Genomic DNA, 25,194 nt, shown 5'->3' on the forward strand with positions numbered 1-25,194 from the left:
CATCGTGGGAACCCTACGAGTTGTGGGGTACCTTCGTACGTTCCGTACCACCGTCTCCTCCCGCTCACTGGCTTCAAGCTGTGGCCCAGAAGGGTTTCTACCCAGGGGCAGCCATCGCCAAGACAAAGCCCCGACCCCCTTCGAAGCCACTGCGCGGCGCTGACGCTTCTGGAGGATTTTAACACGGTGAGGAGAGCGCTAATAGTGTTTCGGCAAGAAGCACCTTCGCTCTCGGACAGTCTATCTTTGGTTATCACTCTGAGAATTTATTTGTAGATTTTTATTATCTCTTTCGCCAAGCCACCTCTCCCCCGCAAACTCTCCGCGGCGCAACACCAGCCGACTGTGGGGTGCCTGGAGGGAAAGGGCGGGGACCCCGCGCTCGGGGTCCGCGGCCTGCCAGGGCGCCTGGGCGGCGGAGATAAGGAGCGGAAGGACACCGGGGACCGGGGCGCACCTGGGGCTGCCCCCCGGGATCGCCTCCGCGAGCTCTCGGGCCTGGCCGCGGGGCGGGGACAGAAGGACGCGCCACGGCGCTCGGCCAATCCGCAGCTGCGGGGACGATTCAAAAGGCGGAGGAGCCAATGGGAGCCCGAGGCGCGCGGGGGCGGGGCGCGCGGGGCGGGGCCGCGGGGCGCGCGCCCGGGAGGCGGGCCCGCGGGGCGCGCGAGCGCGGCGGGGCGGTGTCGCGCGCGCGGAACTGCCGCCGGCTGCTGCTCTGCGACTGTCTCAGCCGTTTGTGTCGCCGCCGGAGCCCGGCGCAGGTGAGCGCCCCTGCCCGCATCCCGCTCCCCGCGGCGCGGCCCCCGGGGTGCGGGCGCGGGGGGCCGGGGGTGCGGGCGCGGCGGGCGGGGCGGGGGCCCGGGGCGCCGGGCCTGGCACCGCGGCCTCGCCCTGCTCTCCGGGTCGGTCACGGCCGCGGCTGGCGGGGTTCGAGCAGCGCGCGGCCGGCTGCGGAAATAGGGCTGTCGGTTTCACATTGGGGACGTTTCCCTCCATTTTGGACGCGCCGTGTCGTTGTAAAGTGATGTTGGCTGGGGAGGATTTGTGGATCGGTGACTCTTCCGTTCCCTTTGTCCCCACCCTGCAGGACCCGCTCTCCCAGGCCCGCGCCCAGCTCCTTTTTTGACAGATAACTGGGTGGCTTGGCGGGTGCCGCCCGTGGGGAAGCAGAAAAGGCGCGGCCGCTTGGCGGACGGGCAAATGGGGTTGCAAAGTTGACTGATTCGCGCCGGTTGCCACTGGCCTTGAGGGTCGTGGCCGACCAGCTGTGGGGACTCTCCAGCGCGGGCCAGGATTGCTCGCTGCGTGTGTTGCATTCCCTGTGTTGCCGCACACCCCCAAAAACGGATCGTTAGGTTGGCGGTGTTTCCGCACACCCCCAAAACGGATCGTTAGGTTGGCGGTGTTTCCGCACACCCCCAAAACGGATCGTTAGGTTGGCGGTGTTTCCGCACACCCCCAAAACGGATCGTTAGGTTGGCGGGCTCTCGCTTAAGCTCGATCCTCTTTTTTCACCTTTTTTAAGGCATTTTAAAACATGCTTCATAATGACACCTTCCAGGAGTCTCAAGGGGCACTTAGTAAGCACTGGTTCCAGGCGCTTCATCAAAATGATTGTATGGCCGGGTCGGGAGTCAGGCTGGGATACTCAGAACGACCCAGTAGATACACTGGACAGCGCTTGGAGGAGCTAAGGGTTCATCCTGGGGCGAGTGAGCTTGCTCACCTGCTGTGTGAGGCTTGGACGCTGGCCAGAGCCGAGCGTGACTCCCACTCCGGGTTAGCACACAGGGAATTTGCAAATAAACACGGGCAAATCTGGAATTACACTTTGTAACAGCGGCTGTGATGGGGGTTCCGGGAGAAGAGCAGCGGGGCCCTGCTTTGGGCTGGGCAGCACGTCCAGTTCGTTTAGTTTCTGAGAGCCGTCTGGGCAGGAGGGAGTACGGTGAGCAGGAGGGGAATGATCTTTCCCTTCAATATGTATTTCTTAGCGAACCGTTCAGGCCATCTTGCCGCTGCAGTCAGGAAGGTTGCATTTCTTTTGCATCCTGCAGCGGGGGCACGGAGCCAGGCCAGGGGTTCCTTTTGGTAAGCACTGGTGTTTTACCCCAGTAGGCCAGCCTTGGGCTCAGGTGTTGAAGGGAAGCCGTCAAACTTCACTTGAGCTTCCCTTTTTCTGCCACACTGAGACCAATTTGGAGAAGTGAAGGAAAGATAACCGGAGACCTTAAGTGTTCCTCTGTGATCCATACAGCACAGCGGCATTCTGTCACGTTGATACAAAGTAACATGTTGGAGCCCAGACGTGTGAGGAGTCCAGTGCCAGCTGACAACGAAGTTAGCGAGCATGTGCTTGAGGGTCCTCATATTTCCACTGCTTATGGCGAACGAGGACCTTGTGTTCAGTAAACAGTTGTTTTCTTTACACGCTTGGCTAAAACATCCCTTATAAGGAGACCGTATCCACGTGTGAGTGCATGACATGCATATGTGTCCCGTCCTGGCTAAATCATTCCTGCAGGAGACTATGCTAGTCTGTGATTGCACATGTGACAATGGTGCTGGGATCTTGTGCAAAGTGGGGGTGGATATAATGTTACCGGCTTCATCTTTTGCAACATTCATGTGTAAGATAGTCATCTCCTAAGGAGAGTTCTAGTTTGTTTTTTTCCAAACACCATATGAAACCCCCGATTCTTAATTTTTATTTAATTGAGCTTAGAGACCTAACAGATACCCACCAGATATCTTAATTTGTTTAACCCAAAATGTTTAATTGGTCACAGAAAGATGCCAATAAATAAATTTTCAAAAAGGTACAGAATCTGCGCAAGGGCCTTTTAAAAAAAACTGTGGTGGCCCCGAGTCCTGAGAGACTGGGTTTCAAAAGTTCGTAAAAAGTAGTTTGAAGCTTGAATGGCACCTCCATGTGGAAGGATGCGATTGCCTTCTTTCAACCCTGGTTGACCCACCTTGGACAACTACTATGAATAACAATGGTTTGATTTTAGGGGGTCCAGGAAGGAAGAGGGGCACAGAGAAGAAAGAAGGAGGGCACATTTCCTTCCTCTTTCTTCGAATTTGGAGGCTCAGGCTAAATGTTGAAATAGGCAAAGCTTGATGTTGTCACCTTCCTTTTTTTGTGACCCTCCTCCACTCCCAAGGTGTTCACTGCCTCCTGCTTTCCCCAGTGCCCCTCGGGTGACTCCTCAGGCAGGTGTGACTTCATCCCCAAGCTTCTGGGCTCCTCCAAGCCAGACCCCTTCACTGCACCCCGGGGATGCTATTTCTGTAGGTGCTGGGAAGAAAGCTGTCTCTTTTACCTAACGTGTGAATGGGCTGACACCCTCTAATTACCAGATAAGTAATTGTGTTTTCTTTCATCTACCAACCTAGCTACTATCTTTCTAAACAAGTGAAGCTTGTTAACTTTTTTCTCAGGCATTAACAGTAAAGAAACTGGTGCTTATGAAAGATGTTTTTTTTTCTCGGGAGGGGTGGGGTAATGTAACCGTGTCCTTTCTTAACTCCACAGTCTTCAAAAGTTCTTAAATTTCGTTACTATTGTATAATCAGCTCTTGAAGGAGCTGGGAGAGGACTGTATGTTTATGTTCCCAGACAATATATTGGGAATTGCTTAGTTGGTAAATGAGGGAGGTTCAGGGGGAGACTTTTCTGTCGAGCTGCCTCTTCTTAGACTGGGCCCAGCCGGTTCGGTTGGTGTTGGAGGAGGTCAGAGGCACTGGTTTTGTCACGTGGAAGTGTCGGTGGCGGGGAAAGCTTTCCTGCCTGAGAGCTCAGGGCAGCCAGCAGCAGTCAGTTGATGTTCAGGAAGGGGGCAAACAGGCTTCACGACAGTGGCGATGCCTACGGGTTGCTTGTGGCTTCTTAGAGTGTCGTTTATTGAAGGCTTCGTGGGCTGTGTTTGGAGTGAGTGGAAAAGAATGTTATGACTTGGGGTCCATGTCTGCTGTAGGCTTGCGGGAGATGAGCCAGCTGGGATGAGGGCCAGGGACACGCTCGCCCAAGTGTGACGTCAGCGCAGTTACTTGGTTTGCACTTGGGACTTTAGCTGGGAAACGTGAAAGCTTTATCGAAGAACCCCAAATTCGCTACTCATAGATTTGGATTTTTTCCCTCCTTGTTGGCGGGTTACAATGATGTTCATTATACATCATTGATTTTCCCAGACAGTGTTTCGTTAAATTTTCGTTTTTAATCAAGGTAATTTGTTCAACATTAAAGGCATTTTAAAGCTTTATAGTACTACATGCAAATTTATAAATCAGAAAACGCACCCTTTGTGAGATTGTGCTTGGTCGATTAGCAAGAAAAATGGTCACTGTAGGCGATAGTGTTTCACACAGGTGTTTCGTCACTTGGTGTTTTGTCGTAATTAATCCTCAGTGTCACGTGCACCGCAGTGGCCGAATCGTCCTGTATAAAGTGATTCCCCATGAGCTATGGTGTGGCTGGGAGAACTTCCTCTGTGTTGTCCTAACTCTTCCATTTCACGCGGCTGTTTTTAGGCCCTTGGACAAAACAGTTACCATCAGTCTCTCACCCTCCCCTCCAGAGGCCTTCCTGACCCCCAAATTTTGACGTTAAAATTTCGGAAGGCTAGGCTTTAGAATGACCGATTAAAAAAAAAAAAAAGAAATAAATCTAAGTATACATGTTATTGACTTATTTTTTTTTTTTTTAAAACTATCCAGACTGACTTTCAAAAATGCCAAGTAGGAAATTTGCCGACGGCGAGGTGGTCAGAGGTCGATGGCCTGGGAGCTCGCTTTACTATGAAGTGGAAATTCTGAGCCACGACAGCAGCTCCCAGCTTTACACTGTGAAATACAAAGATGGAACCGAGCTCGAATTGAGAGAGAATGACATCAAGGTGAGCGCTGGAGCACGTTTACAGCAAGAGGGCTCTGAACGTGGTGCGTTTTTAAGTTTGCAGTAGTCAGTTCTGACTCTGTTTGGAGGCATGGGGTCATGCTCCTGCTTTGGGTCCGACCTTGTTCGGGGCTCAGGGACGTCAGGAGCTCCCAGTCTGCTGGAGAAGACGTACGGCAGTGGTCATCTCCCTGGGGTAACGTGTTCTGTGACAGGCGTGTGTCCCGGCTTAGGGAATGGACGCACTGGGTTTCCGGGAAGGCTTTCCAAGGTGGTGACACCTGAGCTGAGTGCTGAGACCAAATAGGAGAAACTCAGGGGGTGGAGGGGGCAGCTTTGAGGAGGGCAGGTGCCAAAGGCTTAGGATGGGGGGACACAGACAGCCGGGTGCTGGGAGAGTGTGCCAAAACATAGCAGGAGGAGTTGGGCTTCGTCCCAAACACCAAATCCCAAGCACTTAATCAGGAGAGAGACTTAGATTTGAGTCTGCCGTGGGCTCCTTAACCCATCTCGTGAGGGCCTGGGCTTTGAAATATCCGATCCGTGGTGTACAAGTATGTATGTAAAATACCATCACAATGAATTACTAGACAAATGAAAAAAAAAAGATGTACAAAGTAAGTTTTAACTTTCCAGGATCAGATTCAACAGACATGAAATTACTTTGTCGAAATACTATAGAAATTTCTGTACACCTGTTTGCAATTCCGTTCCTTGTTGCGGATCAGTAACAGTTCTCGAACCCATAACCTATGGACCACGGTTCGGATTTGAGTGCTCTATACCTGAGGTCGGCAAGGTTTTTGAATAAAGGGACAGGTCGTAAATATTTGCGGCTTTATGGGCCACCTCGTTTCTGCAGTGCCGCAGCAGCTCCGGGCAGTCTGGAAGGGGCTGTGTTCCAATGAAACCTTATTTCTGGACACTAAAATCTGAATTTCAGATAAATCTCACATGTCGTGGAGTCTCATTCTTCTCATCTTGTTTGCAATCAGTTAAAAAAATGTAAAGCCGTTCTTAGCTCCTGGGCCACACAAACACAGAGGTTGGGGGCATTTGACCCGGGAGGGCTCTGGAAACACAGGGCGAGGGCGGGCAAAACGCCACGAAGTCATCCAAGTCGTACTCATTTTCAAGATCTGCCTGTGTGTTTTGTTCAGAGTGGAACTGTGGGACGAATTTTCTTGTTATCTCACGTGTGCATATTTCTTCTGTTTCATCGTCTCAGTTTTCATCAGTGTCCATTGTAACACGTGTTGTATATGTTCTTGGGAAAATGTACAGCTTGTTGGTTTAGACACATTCATTTCATGGCAATACCTTCAAAGATCTCGTAAAGGCTGCACTGGTCTCGTGAGAGATGGGCCGTTAGAGCAGCCCTCCCTGGCCTCATCTGGTCCAATCAGATCCCTGGATTTCCTAGGATGGTTTTCGAGTCAACGGTACCCGTCGCCTTTGTGACCCTCTTCGAATTTGGGTTCTGTCTGAAGGTTTTATGACTTGTAAAGCTCTTTGCTTTCTGCTTCTTTCTAGCCTTTAACTTCCTTTAGGCAAAGGAAAAGTGGCTCAACTTCCAGTTCTCCCTCCCGCCGCCGAGGGAGCAGGTCAAGGTCACGCTCCCGCTCCCCTGGCCGACCACCTAAAAGTTCCCGCCGCTCTGCCTCTGCTTCGCAGCAGGCCGACATTAAGGAAATGAGGAAGGAAGTGTTGGAAGTGAAATTGACTCCACTGGTGTTGGTACGTGTCCACATCTTTGGGAAATCGTTATCCTTAATGCAGGCTTGAACCTGTCCAAGACACAGTCTTCCCCGTTGTATGTATGTTTACTCATATTAGTCGCAATTAAAACGTCAGTGAAACATGAAGTCTAAGGTGATGACTTTGGAAGATTACATCAAAAGTGGATGTTTGGAAAAGTAGAAGATATAATGCTTTTAAATACCAATGAAAAAGAATGTTTTTAAATTACGGGAGTACTATTCACTATTGTGGTTTTTTTTCAAAACAAGTAGTTTTTAAGTACGAATGAGAGATTGTAGTTTTACAGTATGTAAAATGAGACATAACTGTATGTTTTAGAAACATTCTTGCTCTCAGCATCAGTACAGTGTAATGATCGCTTTCTCTATTCAAAGGTGATCATTTTAATGGAATTGCTTTGAAAGCTCAAGCTTGGAACTCTCAGAATATATGGAGCCTGTAGGACCTTGCACAATGACTATTTTAGATAGTAGACCAAATAGAAATTATTTTTAAGTGAAAAAGAATTGAATAAAGGTCATTTTTTTCTATTTATTTAATGTTACCTCTTTCTGAATAAAATACAGATTTTTAACAACCTTAGAAAATGGATTATGTACATAGTATTTTGTAGTATGTACAGACTTTTAAATTTTAAAATATCTGGAATAATCTGCATTATATTTTTCTACATCATTCTTGTACAATATTGTTTGGATATACCATAAATTATACAGATGTAACATAATGTTTAAAGTCAGCTTCATTATTGATAGACATTTAGCTTTTTTCTTTCCTGAATTTCCATGGTTAAAACGAATATTCTTCAATATCTGCTATTTTCTTAGGATAAATTCTTACAAGTAGAACTGCTAGGTCAGGTGCATAGAGCAGATTCGAGGCTTTTGATACATATTGCCTAATTGCTTTAAGAAAGTGTATACCAGCATCAGTAGTGTGTGAATGCCCATTTTCTCATTCTAAGTATTATAATAGTAATTTTTTTTTGCCAATATGATTGTCCAAGATTCTCAACTCACTGTTTTAACTTGCATTTTGATAATTACTCATGAGTTTGAACATTCTGACTATTACTTGTGGCTCTCATTATTGGTCAGCTGACTCAGATTAAGAATCAGGTGATGTGTGCTACTTTCTGTCACATTTTCATTTTTAGCCTTTAGTGACCATTATATTTTTACAGTGTAGCCTTCTTATAGTCCTGGTGACCCAAGAGCCACAGGCTCACCAGCAGAGCCCTGGGCCCACCGCGTACCCACTGCAGTCGAGGATGATGTGTTGTGTGGGAAGGGCCATACTTCCACTGCATGTAGCTTTGAACGTCAAGTTAGCCTTGTTCTTGTTGACTCGTAATTGTATCTTTCGCAGTAACTGGCCTCACTGCATGAGTATCCCGTCAATTTGCAGTAGGCGCGGTTTCGGGTCGGCTAACTAGCTGTGTTACAAGATTGCTCTTGTGGTTACTGTAGGTTATATATTGGACATCTGAAAAACAGAGTGTAGTTGTATGTGGTATTTAGGTGGGTCCGTTTGCTATGACGGGGCTGTTGGCTCTTGGGTAAATTTGAGAGTGTGTTGCCTGTTATCACTGTTCAGTTAGACTTCGATTTGAACTGGACTTGATACTGTATTAATGCTGTCCTTTGCCAGCTCTCCTCCCAAAGGGTACACTTGGGTTTTTAATTTGTTTTCCTCCTCTTGCTTTATTAGTGTTATAACTTGTCAGTGAAGGAGCAAAGTGACAGATTTCAGCCATGCATTGCCTGAAAAATCTTTTGCAAGCTAAAGCACTTCTCCTGCTCAGTCTGACGAGAAATTGCCTCCACTGCTGGAAGGGCATGCACGTTCCAGGGGAGAGACTGAGTCCAGAAAAGGGATGCAGGGAGAGAAATTTCAGGTCAAGAAAAAACCAGGCAGCGTGAAAATAGTCAGTGCGTAGGTCACTAGTAATACTCCATACGTACCCACTATTTCTAAACTTCCTATCATGGGCTATTTGGTGGCAGCGAATGTCTTTGACATTATAATGTTCAGTCTAATTATTTTTAAAAGATGAAAGATGTCATGTGGAAATCTGTAATATCAAATATAATCTTTTGAAGACCGAGAAATTCTTGTTAATTTTATCTTTTTTCATTTTTAACAAAAGTAGACAATTCTTCAGAATTGAAACTGAACATCTTTGGTTTATTTTATCGCTTGATTTCACAATAGTAAAATTTTGCCATCGTGTTCTTTTTCAATATGTTATGATTCTCACGGTTAAAATGCTTTATATTCTTCAATGTAGCAGCCATTTGGGAATAGCGTCACCAGGTACAATGGGGAGCCTGAGCACAGGGAGAGGAATGACTTACCACGCAAAAACGCACAGGTACGAACGCGCTCGTTTTCATCTCGTGTAATTTTTTAGTTTGCTAACATGACTTTCCCTAAGGAAAACCATAATATTTCTTACATAATATTGAAAACCATAATATTTCTTACAATCATTTCTAGAATTTTGCCCTAAATTAAGGATAAATATAATCAAACACATTCATTCTTCTTAGTATCTGGCTACCTTAAGATGCTGGATTAGTTAACGATAATTATTGACTACAGATATTTAACACTTTTAATTTTTTAACTAGGAGAAATTCCATTTGTCAGAAGAAAGTAGTTACATATCTGCACAGTACGGCCTCCGTCCAAGAAGAGAAGAGATGAAGTTAAAAGAACTAGATTCCAAGGAAGAAAAACCTGTTACAAAAGGACCTACATCGTTGAGAACCTTTGAGATGGCAGCCACACAGAAGAAGGACTTAGAGTTTGGAGGAGTACCTGGTAGGCATCAGGACCGGGCTTAGGAGGGCACCTTTCTCTGGAGAATTCTGTAGCTGGCCAGGTAATGAGCCAGGTGGGAACCTGGGGAAGAGCCTTCCAGTCAGAAGGAGCACGAGGGGCAAAGGCCCGAGGTGGGAGCGTTCCTGCGGATTATCACAGAGCAGAAAGGGTGCCAATGTGGCTAAAAATAAATCTTCTAGCAATTAGTTAATAGGTTTTGAGCAAAGAAGCACGAAGACATCATGAAAGGAAAGTCGATATCAGAGTTGTCTACAGGAAGGGTGGTGTATGATTAGGGACGAGGATATCTGCTAATCATCAGACCTGAGGTGACAGGGCCTGGCGTCAGAGCAGTGAGAAGCAGCTTCAGGCATAAAACACCGTCTACCTGCTAGACAGGTTGATTATGAGAGTCTGAGATCTAAGTGTTCAGAGGCTCGGAGTTATTAAGTGGGTGGTACTGGTGAAATTTTATAAGCTAGTGAAAGAAAATATGTCTTGGCCAAATGGTTTGAAATCCCGCAGGGTTTAACTGCTTTGTATTTTGTCATTGTAACCATTGGCTAGCTGGTCCCTTAAAGATGGTGTTCAGCATCACTGAAAAGCAGAGCACATGTTACAGGAATGTGATAACTATTTTAACTGTTAAGAAACTTAAGTACATAAAGTGTTTTATTTTTATTTTTTTTATTTTAAAGATTAGGCTGATAATTTTTAGACGTTCTGAGCTTTAATTTGTTGGTGTTTCAACACGTTTGCTTCTGTAGTGTTTGGATTTTACATGTTGTGGGGCCTAGTTTCCGAGGTGGATTTTAACTGTTCAAGGCTGGACATCCGCTGTTTTTCTGCTTTGGTGGCCGTGATTGCTTGGCCCACCGGACATGACTGGCGGAGATGGGGACTTTTTCACAGAACATTAGAAATTGGCTTCAAACAGCTAGCCAGGCTTGAGTTCTGACCTTGAAAAACCCACATGATTCTTGGGGGGAAAAAAACAACAACAACAAAACAAACCCCAAACAAAAAACCAAAAAACAAAACCTGGATTGAAAATTGTTCACTAATTGTCCGCAGGTGCGTGCCTCATCATGCTGGGCCTGCCTGCCTTCCTCTTCCTGCTGCTGTTGATGTGTAGACAGAGAGAGCCCAGTCTTCTGAATTTCCCGCCTCCTCTGCCAGCTCTGTATGGTTTATGGGAAACCAGAGCGTTTGGGGTCTACGTCCTCTGGTTTTTTGTTCAGGCTCTGTTCTCCTTACTGCCAATCGGGAAGGTAAGTTTTTGTTAGTGGTGCAGAGTCCTGGGAGGTTTCCCTCCCCTTTCCCCCACGTTTATGTGAAGAAATTTACAGTGGTTTTAAGGTTGAAAGCTGTCCTTAGTCATAACTACCCCGGCTCACTTAGTAGTTAAGTTTTACTCCTGTATCTTATAGCACTTGCTTATTAAGTGGAACTTTAAAAATCGGATTGAGGTTTTTTTTTTGTGTAACTTTCCAAGCCAAATAGAAATGAATAAGCTATTTTGCAAAATAACCTAATGGTAGAGGTTGCTGGAAAAAAAAAATTCTGCTCAGTATACGTCATTTCAGATGCCGAAGTTAACATGAACAGTTTTAACTATGAGCTACTAAGCTCAGTGGACTTTAGCCCATCTTTTTTTTTTTTCTTAACATGGTGAGTTTCAAATTTTCATCTCTTTCACAAATGCGTTGTCAGGAACGTTTTATGTTCAGACTTACACAATATCTTTAAAATTTGTCCTCGTTGCTAAGTGTAGGTTTTTCTTCTTTTATTAGAATACTTGGATATATTTAAAGGAACAGGAGATTCTCTAAGTGATAAATAATTCATTTAGAGATCTTATTCTTAGGGCTTTGCAAGTTCACCGATTGTCTGTAAACCCAAGGATGAGTGTTACGAGGAGGGGCGACCGCCTGTGATAGCCGAGGAGAGCTGCAGGCGGGAACTACCAGAACCTCTCCGTAGCGCTGGCTCTTGGGGGGGTTTTGTGGTGTGGACCTCCAGGCATTTTTGCGGTAGGGCTCTCCAGTAAAAAGTCACAAGTTCAGATTAACTTAGATAAGGCTCGTTCAAACTAGATGGTATTTATTAAGAAAAGCAGTTTTATGAATATATATATATATATTCACAAACTAAAAGCCAACAGTATTCGTGAGGTACCTTTAATAGAAGGATCATTTGAAACTAGCATGTGAGGATATGGCTAATTTCATAATTTCAAAGGTTTTACATTTCTCCTGGGCTCCCTTTCGTAGTTACTGAAAGGGTAAAGCGGTTTAGCCCAAGAAAAATGATATCGTGTTAACTATTTTCCAGTTTAACATGAATAGCACCCTTTCTAAGTAGTTGCTTTGGGTAGTAAAACGTGGCTGCCATCGAGCAAGTGGACATTTTATTTAACTCATCACGTGGAAAGTCGTGTGTTAATCTTGAGTACCTGAGGTCTGGGGACATAGGGTGATCCGAACAAAGCCCTCCGTGGTCCCCATCCACGAAGTGCTCACTGTCTCTTATTGGAGGTAAAGAATCACATGAAATGAATAACTGAATAACCAGGTGAGTGTATATGTGTAAATAGCAGAGCAAGTCAGGACCTGAGTGCGTATCGCCACGTAGCATGTGGACCAGAGTGGAGGGGTAAGCGGGATAGAGCCCAGTCGAACAGGACCTCAGCGATGCACGGCAGAAGAGCTGCTGTAGGAACAGTGGGAAGACGCCGAGGATTTTCGAGCTAGAGATCAACTAGACATAGAGGTTATTAAAGCTCGTTTAGTCACGTGGTGGCACAGGGGATGGTTGGCGGGAGGGTGGCTTTGGCGATGGTCACGTACACTGAGAAGTTCTTATCAGATTTATATTCGAGACTAACTCCCAAAGGTGGACTTGGTTCATCGAAGGGTTTGCTATGAAGGTGTTTGAAACCTGTTACTAAATTTTCCTACTAAAAGATGGTCCTCGTTCTTAGGCATGTTGAAATTTAAGTGATATTAGAAGACATATGTATGATGGTAAAGTGTTGTGCTTTTTAAATTTTTAAATAAAAATTCTTTTTCTTTTAAGGTTGTAGAAGGAACACCTCTTACTGATGGAAGAAGACTGAAGTATAGATTAAATGGTGATTTATTTTTTAAAGACTCAAATTGGTGACTTGATAGCTCAAAACTTTTGAGTGTTGTGCTCTTTAAACTGTCAAAGCCGATTACACCAAAGTACTAAATAGTAAATTATCTCTTAGATCTGAAGGGCATGCAGAGAAACTGTTCACACCTGCAGCCAACATGTAAAAGTTACACCATAGTAACTTAGTAAAGTAACATAGTCCCTCAGTCACTCTTTCCTATTACCCATTTTCTTAGTAACATTTATCATGAATTGAAATAATCTGATTTTTATATTTCACCATCCTGACTCATTCCCACGGCCTAACAAGCCCTACACTGACACAGTCTCCTTGCCACTCATGCCCGTGGGGAGCCACCTGGCCCTGGCTCACTTTGCTCCAGCCACTGGCCTCTAGGCTGTCTCTTGGATGTGTTCGCTCTGTTTTTGCCTAGAAAATTCCCCCAAAATGTATAATGGCAGCCGTTTCATCCCTGTCACGTCTATGCTCAGAGAAGTCTTCAGGTCCCTGTCTCTCCTTTGCTCTGTTTTATTTTTCTCTCTGGCAGCTCTGCCTTTGCTGATGTCAGTGTGTCTGTTCACTAGGGTCTTCCCCACTGGAAGGTAGCTTGGTGGGCTGGGGCTTGGTTGTGTTCATTGTGGTGTGCTTGGTGCCAGGAAAGTGGGTGGCCTGTAGGGGGCGCTTATTAATCCGTTGGCACTGAGGGCCAGAAGTCGGTCTCCCCAAGCCTTACACCGCGTGGGCAGACATTGCCTATTGCCTGTCTTGCCCTGGGCACCTCCATGGTAGGAGTGTGGGTTAAGTAGGAGGATCAGTCCAACTTTGCCACATGAAGACTTTGATCAAGTATAATTAACTATTAAGAAATATGTGTATAGTGTAGTTATTCTTAAATGATTTTGCATTTTAGCTACATCGTCTAGGTCAGGGGTCCCTAACCCCTGGGCTGCGGACTGGTACCGGTCCGTGGCCTGTTAGGAACTGGGCCGCACAGGAGGTGAGTGGTGGGCAAGCGAAGCTTCATCTGTATTTGCAGCTGCTCCCCAGCGCTGGCATCACAGCCTCAGCTCCACCTCAGATCCTCAGGCATTAGATTCTTGTGGGAGCCCCAGACCCTAGTGCCAAAAAGGTTGGAGACCACTGGTCTAGGCTGTTTTCTTTTTCTTGGGAATTACATTATAAATTTGAATTCTTGGCTCTTTTTTATCCTGTCACTTCTTACTTTTCTAACTTTGAGTGACTTACCTAGCATCCACTCTATCCGAAATCATTGCTGGGTTCTCACAGGGAAGCAAAAGATGCTCAGACACCTCTGCCTTTTGTGCCAAACCTGGGAAGCATTGAACCTAGCTCGGCGCCTGACTCATGGCAGATGCTTAACACTCATCTGCTGCTGTTGTCAGATATTTTGTTACTTTTACCAAATTCCTTGCTGCTGGAACCAGGTTTCGAATCTTCGACACACCCTCTCATGTGCCTTGCAGTGATGCTGATTCTGGGGAGACATGGGGGTTCCCTTTTTGCCTTAAAGGTCGATAGGTATTCATGTTTTGTGGGCTTCTGTCCAGGGTACTGATTTGCTTTGTTCCTAAGAGGTCTTGGCTCCTGTTTTTGCTTCCTTTCGAGGGTGTGACACGCTCATGAGCCCTGTGCCTTATCTTGACGCCACTGGAGCGACTGGGCCACGGCTGGACTAGTTGCTTGATTTTTCTTTGTAAATTTCCTTATCTGGTTACTTTGGTTCTAGGTTTATGAGATTTCTCCTCATGAGATGAACTAAGGAGACTTCTAAGACATTCTGAATGATTATTTTTAATCCACATAGGCTAGAGAGGAAGAAACTGCTTTGTCTACCATTCTTTTTCTTTAATATTCATAAATTTTATGGAATTGAAAGATGTTTGAAAAAATTAAAAAGTTTAAATGTTAAAAGTTACTCTTTGGAATAAACCCGATATGTGGAAAATGTGGGGTTAAGTAATAAGTTAGAGATGGCCATTTTTGATTATATGAAATTTGAGATTCTTTTGAGCTTTTTCATGGTGAATTTCTATGCCCTTCTTTTCAGCTTTCTCTTAATTGATAGCACATGATGACTATTCCCACTGAAAAAAGATCCCTTAAGTTAAAGTGTTTGAAAAACTGTGTGAGAGATAGAGCGTCTGTATTGAAGATTACCCCTCAGGAGCCTTGCCCGTTTGTACATATTTGTGTGTATTTCTCCTGAATAATGAAGTTAAGACTTTAAAAAGTAACACTGCATTATTTTATAACGGGATAAATCCCATGTGAACCCTGGGGTAACATTGCTTATTATTTTTTTCCCCAAGGATTCTATGCTTTTATCCTGACATCTGCAGTCGTCGGAGCGGCTCTCTTCTGGGGCGTGGAGCTTTATTATGTGTACAGGCATTTCCTTCAGTTGGCGCTGGCAGCCATCGTCTTTTCCGTGGTCCTGAGTGTTTATCTCTACGTGCGGGCTTTGCGGGCTCCGCAGGACGAACTGTCGCCAGCCAGCTCTGGTGAGCAGTGTTCGAACGTGGGTCACGAGTGCATCCCACGGCCCTCTAGCAGCCGCCTCTCCGTGTGCTCACAATACTCTAATAGCTTCAGTTTATGAGAGATGAAGAGAAGTAAGAACAAATAAGAAGAAATAAAAAGATGAGGAAAAAATTTACAGAAAAATAAATTTAAAGGAAAAACCTATATTGGATTTTTTCCGAGTTGTTTCTCTTCCTTGTTTAGTCACCTGATAACAGTAAGATATTTTAGTAGCTTACTTATATTTTGGTAACCTTAATAGCATCACAATTTATGACAAGTATTATTTTTTTGTCCTTAATAGTAAGCATCCTTTAAAAACTACAACAAAATAACAGATTACAGATTGGTTGATTCCGGCCCAAAGTACTTAAACATCAAAAAAAAAAAAAATTAAGTTGCTTATTTAAAAAAATTGTGACTCCACATAAAAAAAACTCTAGTTCCCTTAAAATCAGGATCCGGCTCTACGGGCCCCTGTGCTTGTGTAGCAGCATGGACGCCTCCAGCTGGGTCCTGCGTCCCCAGCCACCCCGTCCTCACCTGTCCTGAAACTTGCCACCTGTTTGCCAGGCTCCTGGAGGCGAGTGAGCTGTGACCCTGGGTAGTTGCCAACAGTGCGTTTTCAAAGTCTCACTGGGTTTGGAATAGAACCTTTCCAGAAAGCTCTGTTAAGAACTTTCTCTTCTCAGGAAATGCCATCTATGATTTCTTCATTGGCCATGAATTGAATCCTCGGATTGGCACTTTCGATCTGAAATACTTTTGTGAGTTGCGCCCCGGATTGATCGGATGGGTATGCCTATTTTTTTTTTTTTTAATTTCAGTTCAGTACAGATTAGTGGATTTAGAAAGAGTTGTAGAGTTGTAGACAATTTTAAAGTAAGCTGTGGGCGGTATATTTTTAGGAATAATTATAGCTTTCCTTAAATCTGTCTACCTAAAATATTTTCTTATTGTAAATATATTCCAGGAGGTTAAGATGCCCTGTTAATGGTTAGTAAACCTTAAAAGGGTTTGCTTTATTTTGATATATATCCATTTCTATTTATGTAGGAAAACTAGATAGTAGAGATGAAGTCATGTAAGGAAAAATGTATTTTCTTCCTCTTTAAAAAAAACAAAACGTATTTGACCTAATTTTAGACTTGCAGGAGAGTAGTAAAAATAGAGTTACCTTATATCCCTCACTCCAACCACTTCCCTCAGTGTTAACATCTGCATAACCGTGGTGCAAGGATCAAGATTAGCAGATTAACGTCGGGACAGTGTAATTAACTAAATCCACAGACCTCGTCTGAGTTTTCACCAGTTTTCCCACTGTCGACCTCGTTCTGTTTCAAGATCCTTTGCAGGTCCCACAATGCACTTTGCTGTAATTTTGCGTTAGTCTCCTCTAGCCTATAATCGTTGCTTAGTCTTTCCTTGTCTCTCATGACCTTGACTCTTGGAGAGCACCGCTGGGTTATTTTGTAAGAGGATCCTTTAATTTGGGTTAATCCAGTGTTTTCTCGTGGTTGGAGTGAGTGATGCATTTTTGGCAGGAATACCACAGAAATGGTGTCCCGCCCTCCTCAGGGCGCCCGCCCAGGGATTCGTGCTGTGATGGGTCTTGCTCCTGACGGTGGTTACTTTAGGGGGTGGGGGTCAGCAGCTTTCTCAGCTGTGAAGCTGCATCTTCCCCTCTGTAGTTGCTGAGGGTCTCCGAGGAGGTGCTTTGAGACTATTTTTTTCCCTTGTATTTCAGGTGGTTATTAACTTGGCGATGCTTTTGGCTGAGATGAAGTTACAGAATCGTGCTACGCCATCCTTGGCAATGATTTTGGTTAACAGTTTCCAGCTCTTATACGTGGTGGATGCACTCTGGAACGAGGTAATTTTAAGAGCAGAGGCTTTGGGGTCGGATGGCTTTCGGTGTGGGTGAGTGACCTGACCTCTCAGGGCCCTGGCTTCTTATACAAAATGGGGAGAATAAATCACTGTTAAAGTGGCTTAGAAATTTATTTATGTGTTTTTGGAGATTTAGCCAATCATTGTCTTCTGTTAATTAACAGAAAATGTTTTTATCTTAAGGAAAAACTCTTAGGGCAGTTTTTGCAGAGCCCCAGGATTGGAGATGGGAAGTTATTTTTTTCTGTATGTTATTTTCTCAGCCAGATGAGAGTAAACTTCTTGAGGAAGGGACTTGATTTTATGATTTTCTGGAGCATCTGGAATGCTGCTGGGCAATCGTTGGATGGATGCTCACTAACTTTCTTATTCGGTCGGTTGGTAGACATGCCTCTGTATTTGGATGTGCCACACCTGAAGAGACCGAGAGTAATAATTTAAATATACACGACCCCCTCATCTGGGCTGCTGCGGGGCTGGCCTGCGTCGGCTCTGACGCCCCTGGAAGGGACCGGGTCGGGCTGCTGCTTCCACCCTGTCCCCTCACTTACCGCTGCGTCTGCTCTTTGTCTGCTCCCACATTTTCACCCCCTTCCATCTGTTTCGGCCCCCTGGCATCCAGCTACAGGTCTGGCGAGCCCACGTGCCTATAAGCGGGTGCTCGTGACCGGAGTGTGAGCCCCGGGGGCCCAGAGTCTGAGACGTTCGTTTTTCTTTTCCACGGTCTTTTTGCTTTCTTTCCGGGGGGAAAAAAACTGCTCTTTGGAGGTGTCGCTCTTTTTCTCAAACCTAGAGCACTGGGTCTTTAGCAGAGTTCATGCTTGCTGACTTTTCGGCATCAATGCTACGTACAGGTGGACTTGACTTTACTGCGCTTTGCAGATACTGTGTTTTTTACAAATTGAAGGTAAGACCCTCCAGTGGGAAAAGGATGACACCTGGTTGGAGGCTCAAATGATAGTTAGCATCTTTTAGCAATAAATTATTTTTAAATTAAGGTGTGTGTGTATATATATATATATATATATATATATATATATATATATATATATATAGTTTTTTTTTTAAGACATATTGCTATTGCATGCTTAATAGGCTACAGTGTAGTATAAACATAACTTGTGCATGCACAGGGAACCCCCAAGTTTGTGCGACTCGCTTTATCGCCGTGGTCTGGAACCAACCTTCCGTGTCTTCGAGGTGGGTGGGCCTGTGCTGTACTGAAGTTAGAAGCAGGTCAGAGACCCTCGGTCCGGGCCTTCTGAGTCTTTTTGGCCTTGGTGTCCCCACATTCCGGGGTCTGGCCCGCAGGTGTCCAGGTCCTGAGGCGATCTGGCTACCGGCTCATGCTCACCAAATCCTCCCAAATCCTCACGAGGGGCCGCTCGTTTAGCGCGAGTGAAGCAGGCGGTGTCCCGTGTTGCCAGGGAGCTTATTTTCCTATGTGGACAATACACGGACAGCCAGATTGCGATCAGAAATACACTGGTGCGCGAGGATCTGAAACAAAGGCAGGTGGCGATCTTATTCCTGCAGCAAGTGTGTTTGACCGCTTGCTCCGCGCAGCAAGCAGTGCGCCGCGGGCTGGGGAGGCAGAGGTCGGAACACCTGCTCGCGCTTTTTTCTTTCACGGTCTAAGGGGGAGAGAGCCGCGTACAGTCACACATGCGCTTTAGCCTGGGGAGGGTGACAGCATCTGAGGGGACATTCCAGGCAGAGGGCATGGCCTGGGCGAAGGTGTGGAGGCGCGAGAGGCGTTTCGTTTGAAGATCTGTTTTCTCAGGATCGCAGAGTGAGCGGGAGGTGTGACCGAGGTGAAGCCGGCAGAAGGACCCAGTGCGACGCACGTGCCGGGGACCGGCTTCCCCTCCCCCCTTTAAAAAACATTTGGCTGGCGTCCCCTCCCAAAGCCCCATATAGATTTGACTGTAAACTAGTACTTTATTGGAGTCGTTTAAACACACTTTTTTCCTCTCTCACATGTTTTTAAGTCCTTTTTCCCTCTGTGCCCTCACAGGAGGCGGTGCTGACGACCATGGACATCATCCATGACGGGTTCGGGTTCATGCTGGCTTTTGGAGACTTAGTCTGGGTCCCATTCATCTACAGCTTCCAAGCTTTTTACTTAGTCCATCATCCAAATGAAGTGTCCTGGCCGGTGGCCTCTCTAATCATTGCTTTGAAGCGTGAGTATTAATTCCGGCCTCCGTGTATTAAATATCACGTGCTGAGTCTGTCGTGCTCTGGTGTCTGCGTATTTATAACGTGCCCTTTAAATGGCTGGAATTAGCTCACTGTTGACGTGTGAGTGATGGATGAGTATAAGATTCGTACGTAGGTTCTTTACTAGTCTCTGAGGAGAGAATTTTTATTCAGTTGACATTTAAAAAAATTTACAGTTGATATTCAATATTGTGTTAGTTTCAGGTACGGCATAGAGATTAGACATTTAAATACTTTCTGAAGTCATCCCTCCGATAAGCCTGGTACCCACCCGGCACCATACATAGGTATTACAGTATCACTGTAATATTCCCAATGCTGTAATCTACACCCCCGTGGCTATTTTGTAACTGGCAATTTGTATTTCTCAATCTTTTTACCATATTCATCCAGCCACCCAACCCCTTTCCCATCTGGCAGCCATCGGTTTGTTCTAGAGAGATAATTTTTAAACAAACCATTCGCTTTTCAGTTTAATAAATTTAATTCGAATTGATAAAACGATTTTAAATTCGTTTTAGTAATGATTCCTCTTTTTTTCCTACTCCGGGCCTGCTTTTTTGTGGCGGGCACTTTAAAAGTAGAAGATCAGTCTTCCCTTCGTGGGGCTGACATTCTAGCAGGGGAAGCGAGGCTCCCAGACACTGGGACGGGGTGTGCAGAGGAGAGCCTGAGAGGGGCTGCGAGACCGAACGGGACGGGGGTTTGAGGCAGAGAGAAGCTCTCTCTGGGGAATATCGGCGTCAGCTTATTGGGGGATACGGTGTTCGATCTGAGTTTGTGGGTAAACACGGGGTGGGGAGGCAGGTAAGTCAGGCAGAGGGGACAGCTCTGGCGCAGTGGTGGGGACGTGCGAGGGGTGTTTGGGAAGGAGCGAGGGGCACAGCGGGGCGGGGTGAAGTTCCCGTGGCGAGTGTGGGTTAGCCGCGGGGCAGTTTTCCTCTCAAAAGCACGTCCAGAGGGAGAGTAGGCAAGATTAGCAACGGGCTTCAGATCTAGCGAGTTTTGCTGCACTCATAGTGTCTGTGATAGAAGAAGAAATTTAAGCCGCTGGTTAAAATGAAGGTTTTGTTTCATCGCCGGTTTGGTTATCCGTATCAGCCATGCCCATGAGTTACTCAAAACGATATATGCGCGTTTTACAGGTAAGCTGATAATAGGGACTGACAGCATAATAGTTAATAGTCAGTGATATGTCAGGGCCTGTAAACTTTGACATTTTGAAATTTGATCTAAAACTACCAATGTGTAGGTTCGCAGTGGGTTCCGGCGTATATTTACGTGTTCGATGTTCTAGAACTGGGCCTAATCTATACATTTATTAATAAAGTGTTCATGTTTTGGCCAGTAGGTATGGTAACCACCGGAGGAGACACCTCTCTCTCTCCTTCATTATACTGGGTTCTAGTATGGACGTTGTTAGATTTTATTCATGGGCGTCGTTATACTTGTTGGTTTTGGCTTCGGGGTATTCCTAGGTAGGCGACAGAAGCCGTGGGATTTCGGGATAGTTTTCTTGCTCTGGCATTCTGAGATGGAGAGGTTTGGAATTTTTCTTAAGAAATCAAACTGTTATCTACTTTGGAAATGTTCTCAGAGTTCAGAAATAATCTCTCAGTGAAATTACAGATGCTTTTAAGTATTAGATGATATCTCAATTGTTAATGTGGGATTTTAAAAAATTTACAGTTTGCGGATATATAATCTTCCGATGTTCAAATACTCAGAAAAATGCATTCCGGAAAAATCCCGCTGATCCGAAGCTTGCGCGTAAGTATTGGTTTTATATTTATATTATTTATATTACATGAAGATTTTATGTCTTTATTTGTCTAGCGATCATTACAGATGTATTTTAATTTTTATATAGATTTAAAAACCATTCACACGTCAGCGGGAAAAAGCCTTCTCGTTTCTGGATGGTGGGGCTTTGTTCGCCACCCCAATTACTTAGGTGACCTCATCATGGCCCTGGCGTGGTCTCTCCCATGTGGTAAGCACTTAGGGGGAGGGCTAATGGGACTCTCTGTCCAGCTGCCCACAGGGCGTGTGTCTTAGTTGGGGCAGCGCGGGCAGAGCCGCTGTGAGTGGGTCCCCTCCACTGAGGTCGGGGCTGCCCAGGGCCAACCCTGCCCGCCACCTGTGCCCGTTCCCGGCCGGGTAGCGCCTATCCACCTGGCTTTCCAGGGCAGTTCGGAGCCCACGGAGCCTGACGTTTTACTGGAAACTCTTCAAAGCAACATTTTAAGATTTAAACTGTGCCCGATAGCTTTGATCTAAGCAGAATATGTGGAAATATATTTTTATTCGCGGCTCAGTGCACATACATCCTGAAACGCTTTGGCTCTTAAGAAGAGAAGGGGATGTGGTTTGTACTGGCCTTGGAGTGGGGTGTGAGTGGCCCACCCTGCAGTGGTGGGTGGCAGCTGAGTGCCACAGCGGGGGAAGTAGGGACGTTTAGCTTTAACTGTGAGGACAGGTGTCCTTACGGACTGTGAGAATGGGTTCATCGACGCCCCTCTGACTAGCCGTTCATCCGAATGCTGCCTCTGCCCCACACCGGTGGGATCTCACCAACCGCTTCACCCGTTTCCCCCGTTTTTGAAGAAGACGAAGTTCATGTAGAGGGTCTGGGGGAAAGGCAGGATCCCCGTCCTGTCGTGTAGTGGCCATACCAGAAGCCCCGCCCTCTGTTCACTGTCTTCTCCACAGGCTTCAACCACATCCTGCCCTATTTCTACGTGATCTACTTCGCGGTGCTGCTGGTCCACCGGGAAGCCCGCGACGAGCGCCAGTGCCGGCGGAAGTACGGCCTGGCCTGGGACAAGTACTGCCGGCGCGTGCCCTACCGCCTGCTGCCCTACGTGTACTGACCGTGTACTGACCGCGGGCGCCGGCCCCGCCGCCGCCCGGCCAAACCCGGACCGACGCCCCAGCCAGCCCCGCCTCGTCGCACTGACAGGAGCTCCGAAGTCTCGCTTTCCCTCCGAGTCAGGACTTCAGAGCCGAGTCGTCTTGTAGTAATGGAGCCACGTTTATTTTTATTAAATCATAGCAACCTAAGAGAAACTGTAAAGGTGTTAGACTTTGCATTCCAATAGGAAATTTTCAGTCCTTAAAAATCTGTAAGCAGTAATCGGGCTTATAAATGCACTGAGAATACTATTGATGTTTATGGGTTTTGATTATTTTTCAGATTTTGATCTTTTTTGTTTTATAAGTTGATTCTCTTGAAATGAAAACACTGTCACATTTAGAGTACATTTATGTTTTATTGCATTGAGAACAGAATTTCATTTCCCTTTAAATTAAATCATTTACTAGTTATGTGATTTGAAAATAAAAACCAGGCTTACATTGAATGCCGTATGTCAAGAGGATGATAGCTTATCAGTAGGCACTGTTTGAAGGAGATCGTTAGTAATAGATTGCTTAACCTCCGCTTCTAAAACTGCATTTGAAATGTAAATACATAACTTTTATGTAATATATGGTGACTTCAGATTTTTTTGTACAGTATTTTGAATGTGAAATAATCGCCAGGACTAAGTATCTTTTTAACAAAAACATTTGCAGTATTTTAAATTAAGTTTTGTAAAGTAATACATGTGAATTAAAATTTTTGAAACAATTAGAATTCACTTAATATTGTGTAAAAGATGCTATTAAGATATAAGAAGGGTATTTTTCTTAATCCAAAGTTTGTGAATTTGGCTTCTCTACCTCAATTGCAGGTGTTTGTTTGCCTTTGTAAACTGTTGCAGATAGAAAGAGTAGAATAAATATATATTTTTGGAGTAACATCACTATTTAAACATTTTTACAAAGATTGGTGGCTGAAAATTTGCCATTTCAGGCTAATATTTTTGTATGTTTTTGACCTTTTTAATTAAGCTGTGTTTTTGCTACTGTTTAGCTCATGCAGTTTATACTGTATTTTTTATATCCTTTATATGTACAAAACTCTCCTCCCTGTTCAGGAGTGTTGTGTTCATTTTTAGAAGTCTCTTCATCTAAAAACAATTTAAGGAAATAGTTTAAAATCATTTCGCGCTTTTAGTTTAATAGATGTGCATAAGGTAGCTTTAGTTATTAAGCTGATATAGTCTCATCTTTAATCTATAATGGAACATCAAATTCACTAAACTTCTATATTCAAATTTAAATTCTTCTCGGTATCTTAAATATAGGGGAATCTAATAACTACGTATATATGTTGGGTTTTTAATTATACATTTTAAATACGAGCCGTTTAGATGTGCCGTGTGCACTCTGCACTGCAGCTTGCAGCGTGTGATCGAGTCCGTGGCAGCGTGTGATCGAGCCCGTGGCAGCGTGTGATCGAGTCCGTGGCAGCGTGACCACGGGAGTCGCTCGGCGTTCTGCATCCCGTAGTCCTCCACGCTGACTTGGTGGGATTGTCAGCGTTGTGTTAGTGCCGTGCGTGCGAGCAGTTTCTCAATATGCTTTTCATTTGGCACCAGAAAGTAGCATCCCAGACTAGATTCACCACAAAAGTGTTGTGGGAGGAAGAAGGACTTTTAATTTATCCCTGGCAATGAAAAAGGAGCTCGTCACCAGCACAGGGCTGCCGTTTCTGGATACCAGCTACAATTTGCTTCTCATTGTGTTGTCGACATGTTTATTTGATAAGTTTTATAATGAAGTTTTAAGTTAGAAATAAAGTCGAAAATAAAAAGATGTTCTTTTGATCACTTTGGAGCTTCATGTGGTTTTTTTTTTTTTTTTGCCGCTAATTCTGGGATCATTGGGATCAAGACTGACTTTCCCTGGAGTCATTTGTTTGGGTCCTTCCTGGACCACAGGCAAACGGGGCCCCTGGCTGACTGCTGCTTGCATAGGGGCTCTTGGAAACGAGCTCGAGCGGGTTAGTGGGGGATCCCGGTGCCCAGATAATGGCCATGAAGTTAGTATTTGCTGTTTGAGAAAATAAATGATCACAGCTATTGCAGATTCAGTAATACTTTCAAATGAATCTGTGCTGATCACCAGAGCATCTATGTACATTGGAAGGACAGTACATGTGACAGGCATTGTGTCAGCTAGGTGAGGTCAGACACCCTCACATCTGTGTCTCTCTCCCCAGGGTGCTTTGTAGAGGTGGGTGTCAGAATCTGCACAACATCAAGTAGGTTAAAAATATCACATTGTGTGATAGAGATCTTGGTCTCTATTTTTGTATCGCTTGCAGAAAAGGCTTTGTGTGTTGGTAGTTCCCGTAAATCATGGACTATTTTAGCAAACCCTGGGTAATTCCTAAAACCATTTTAGCAAATGAATTGGACCAAATTGGGCCATTCCCGCCTTGTACCTTTTGTTAAAATCCCTATACTTTATCATTTTCTTACTGGTCCCTAAATGACAGGGACTAGGTCTTTAAATGCTTTTCTGGAGCGTTGTGAGTAACTAGGCTCTTATTGTATGTTTTCGTGATGCTACTTTCTAGTAGACCAGATTTATAGACATAACATTAAGTAGATGTTTCTATTTTGTTCATGGCTGTCAGAGTCTGGTCCTGGGTACGAGCCCCACTTTTCCCACTTCTTACTACAGAGAAGGATTGTTGGTCTTCATTTGTGTACACACGAGCACGTTTTCTGCCAATGAACCCATTGCCACGGTAAAGTGACAATGAATGTGGCTTTGAATCCCGGCTCTGCTCCCTCTCGGCAATGTGAGCTTGGGCAATGCCTCTCTGAGCTCCAGTTTCCTCTCGTATAAAATTGGGCTGACAGACCACATTGTACATAGGTGGTCTGAGGGTTATACGGGAATTCTTACTCGTGCCCGGCATAGCACTCAATAATAAAAACTCTGCCTACAGAAACACCTTCTGACCCTAATCCAATTTGCTGAATTCTTAGGACTGCCTTTTCAGAGGGAAGGAAGGTCT

General features: G+C 45.1%; 1 protein-coding gene across 1 annotated transcript; it reads left to right on the forward strand.

Annotated features, from left to right (window-relative positions):
- Nucleotides 1-650: 650 nt before the first annotated feature.
- Nucleotides 651-23,996, forward strand: LBR (lamin B receptor). The gene is made up of 14 exons (XM_039883304.1): nt 651-764; nt 4,723-4,901; nt 6,434-6,637; nt 8,952-9,035; nt 9,295-9,487; nt 10,562-10,758; nt 12,566-12,620; nt 14,957-15,148; nt 15,860-15,963; nt 16,915-17,040; nt 19,075-19,243; nt 20,970-21,050; nt 21,151-21,273; nt 21,993-23,996. The coding sequence occupies exons 2-14, from the start codon at nt 4,737-4,739 to the stop codon at nt 22,151-22,153; spliced, it is 1,854 nt and encodes a 617-aa protein (XP_039739238.1). The 5' UTR covers nt 651-764; nt 4,723-4,736; the 3' UTR covers nt 22,154-23,996.
- Nucleotides 23,997-25,194: the final 1,198 nt, after the last annotated feature.

The sequence above is a fragment of the Pteropus medius genome, unplaced genomic scaffold (genome assembly GCF_902729225.1).
Source record: "Pteropus medius unplaced genomic scaffold, Ma_sr-lr_union100, whole genome shotgun sequence".
Classification (NCBI taxonomy): Eukaryota; Metazoa; Chordata; class Mammalia; order Chiroptera; family Pteropodidae; genus Pteropus; species Pteropus medius.

Bases quoted from the DNA above. Each gene is read 5' to 3' on its own strand.
- LBR (XM_039883304.1), top strand. From the start codon at position 4,737: ATGCCAAGTAGGAAATTTGCCGACGGCGAGGTGGTCAGAGGTCGATGG. The intron at 4,902-6,433 runs GTGAGCGCTGGA...GCTTCTTTCTAG, and splicing joins TGAGAGAGAATGACATCAAG to CCTTTAACTTCCTTTAGGCA. The intron at 6,638-8,951 runs GTACGTGTCCAC...TCTTCAATGTAG, and splicing joins AATTGACTCCACTGGTGTTG to CAGCCATTTGGGAATAGCGT.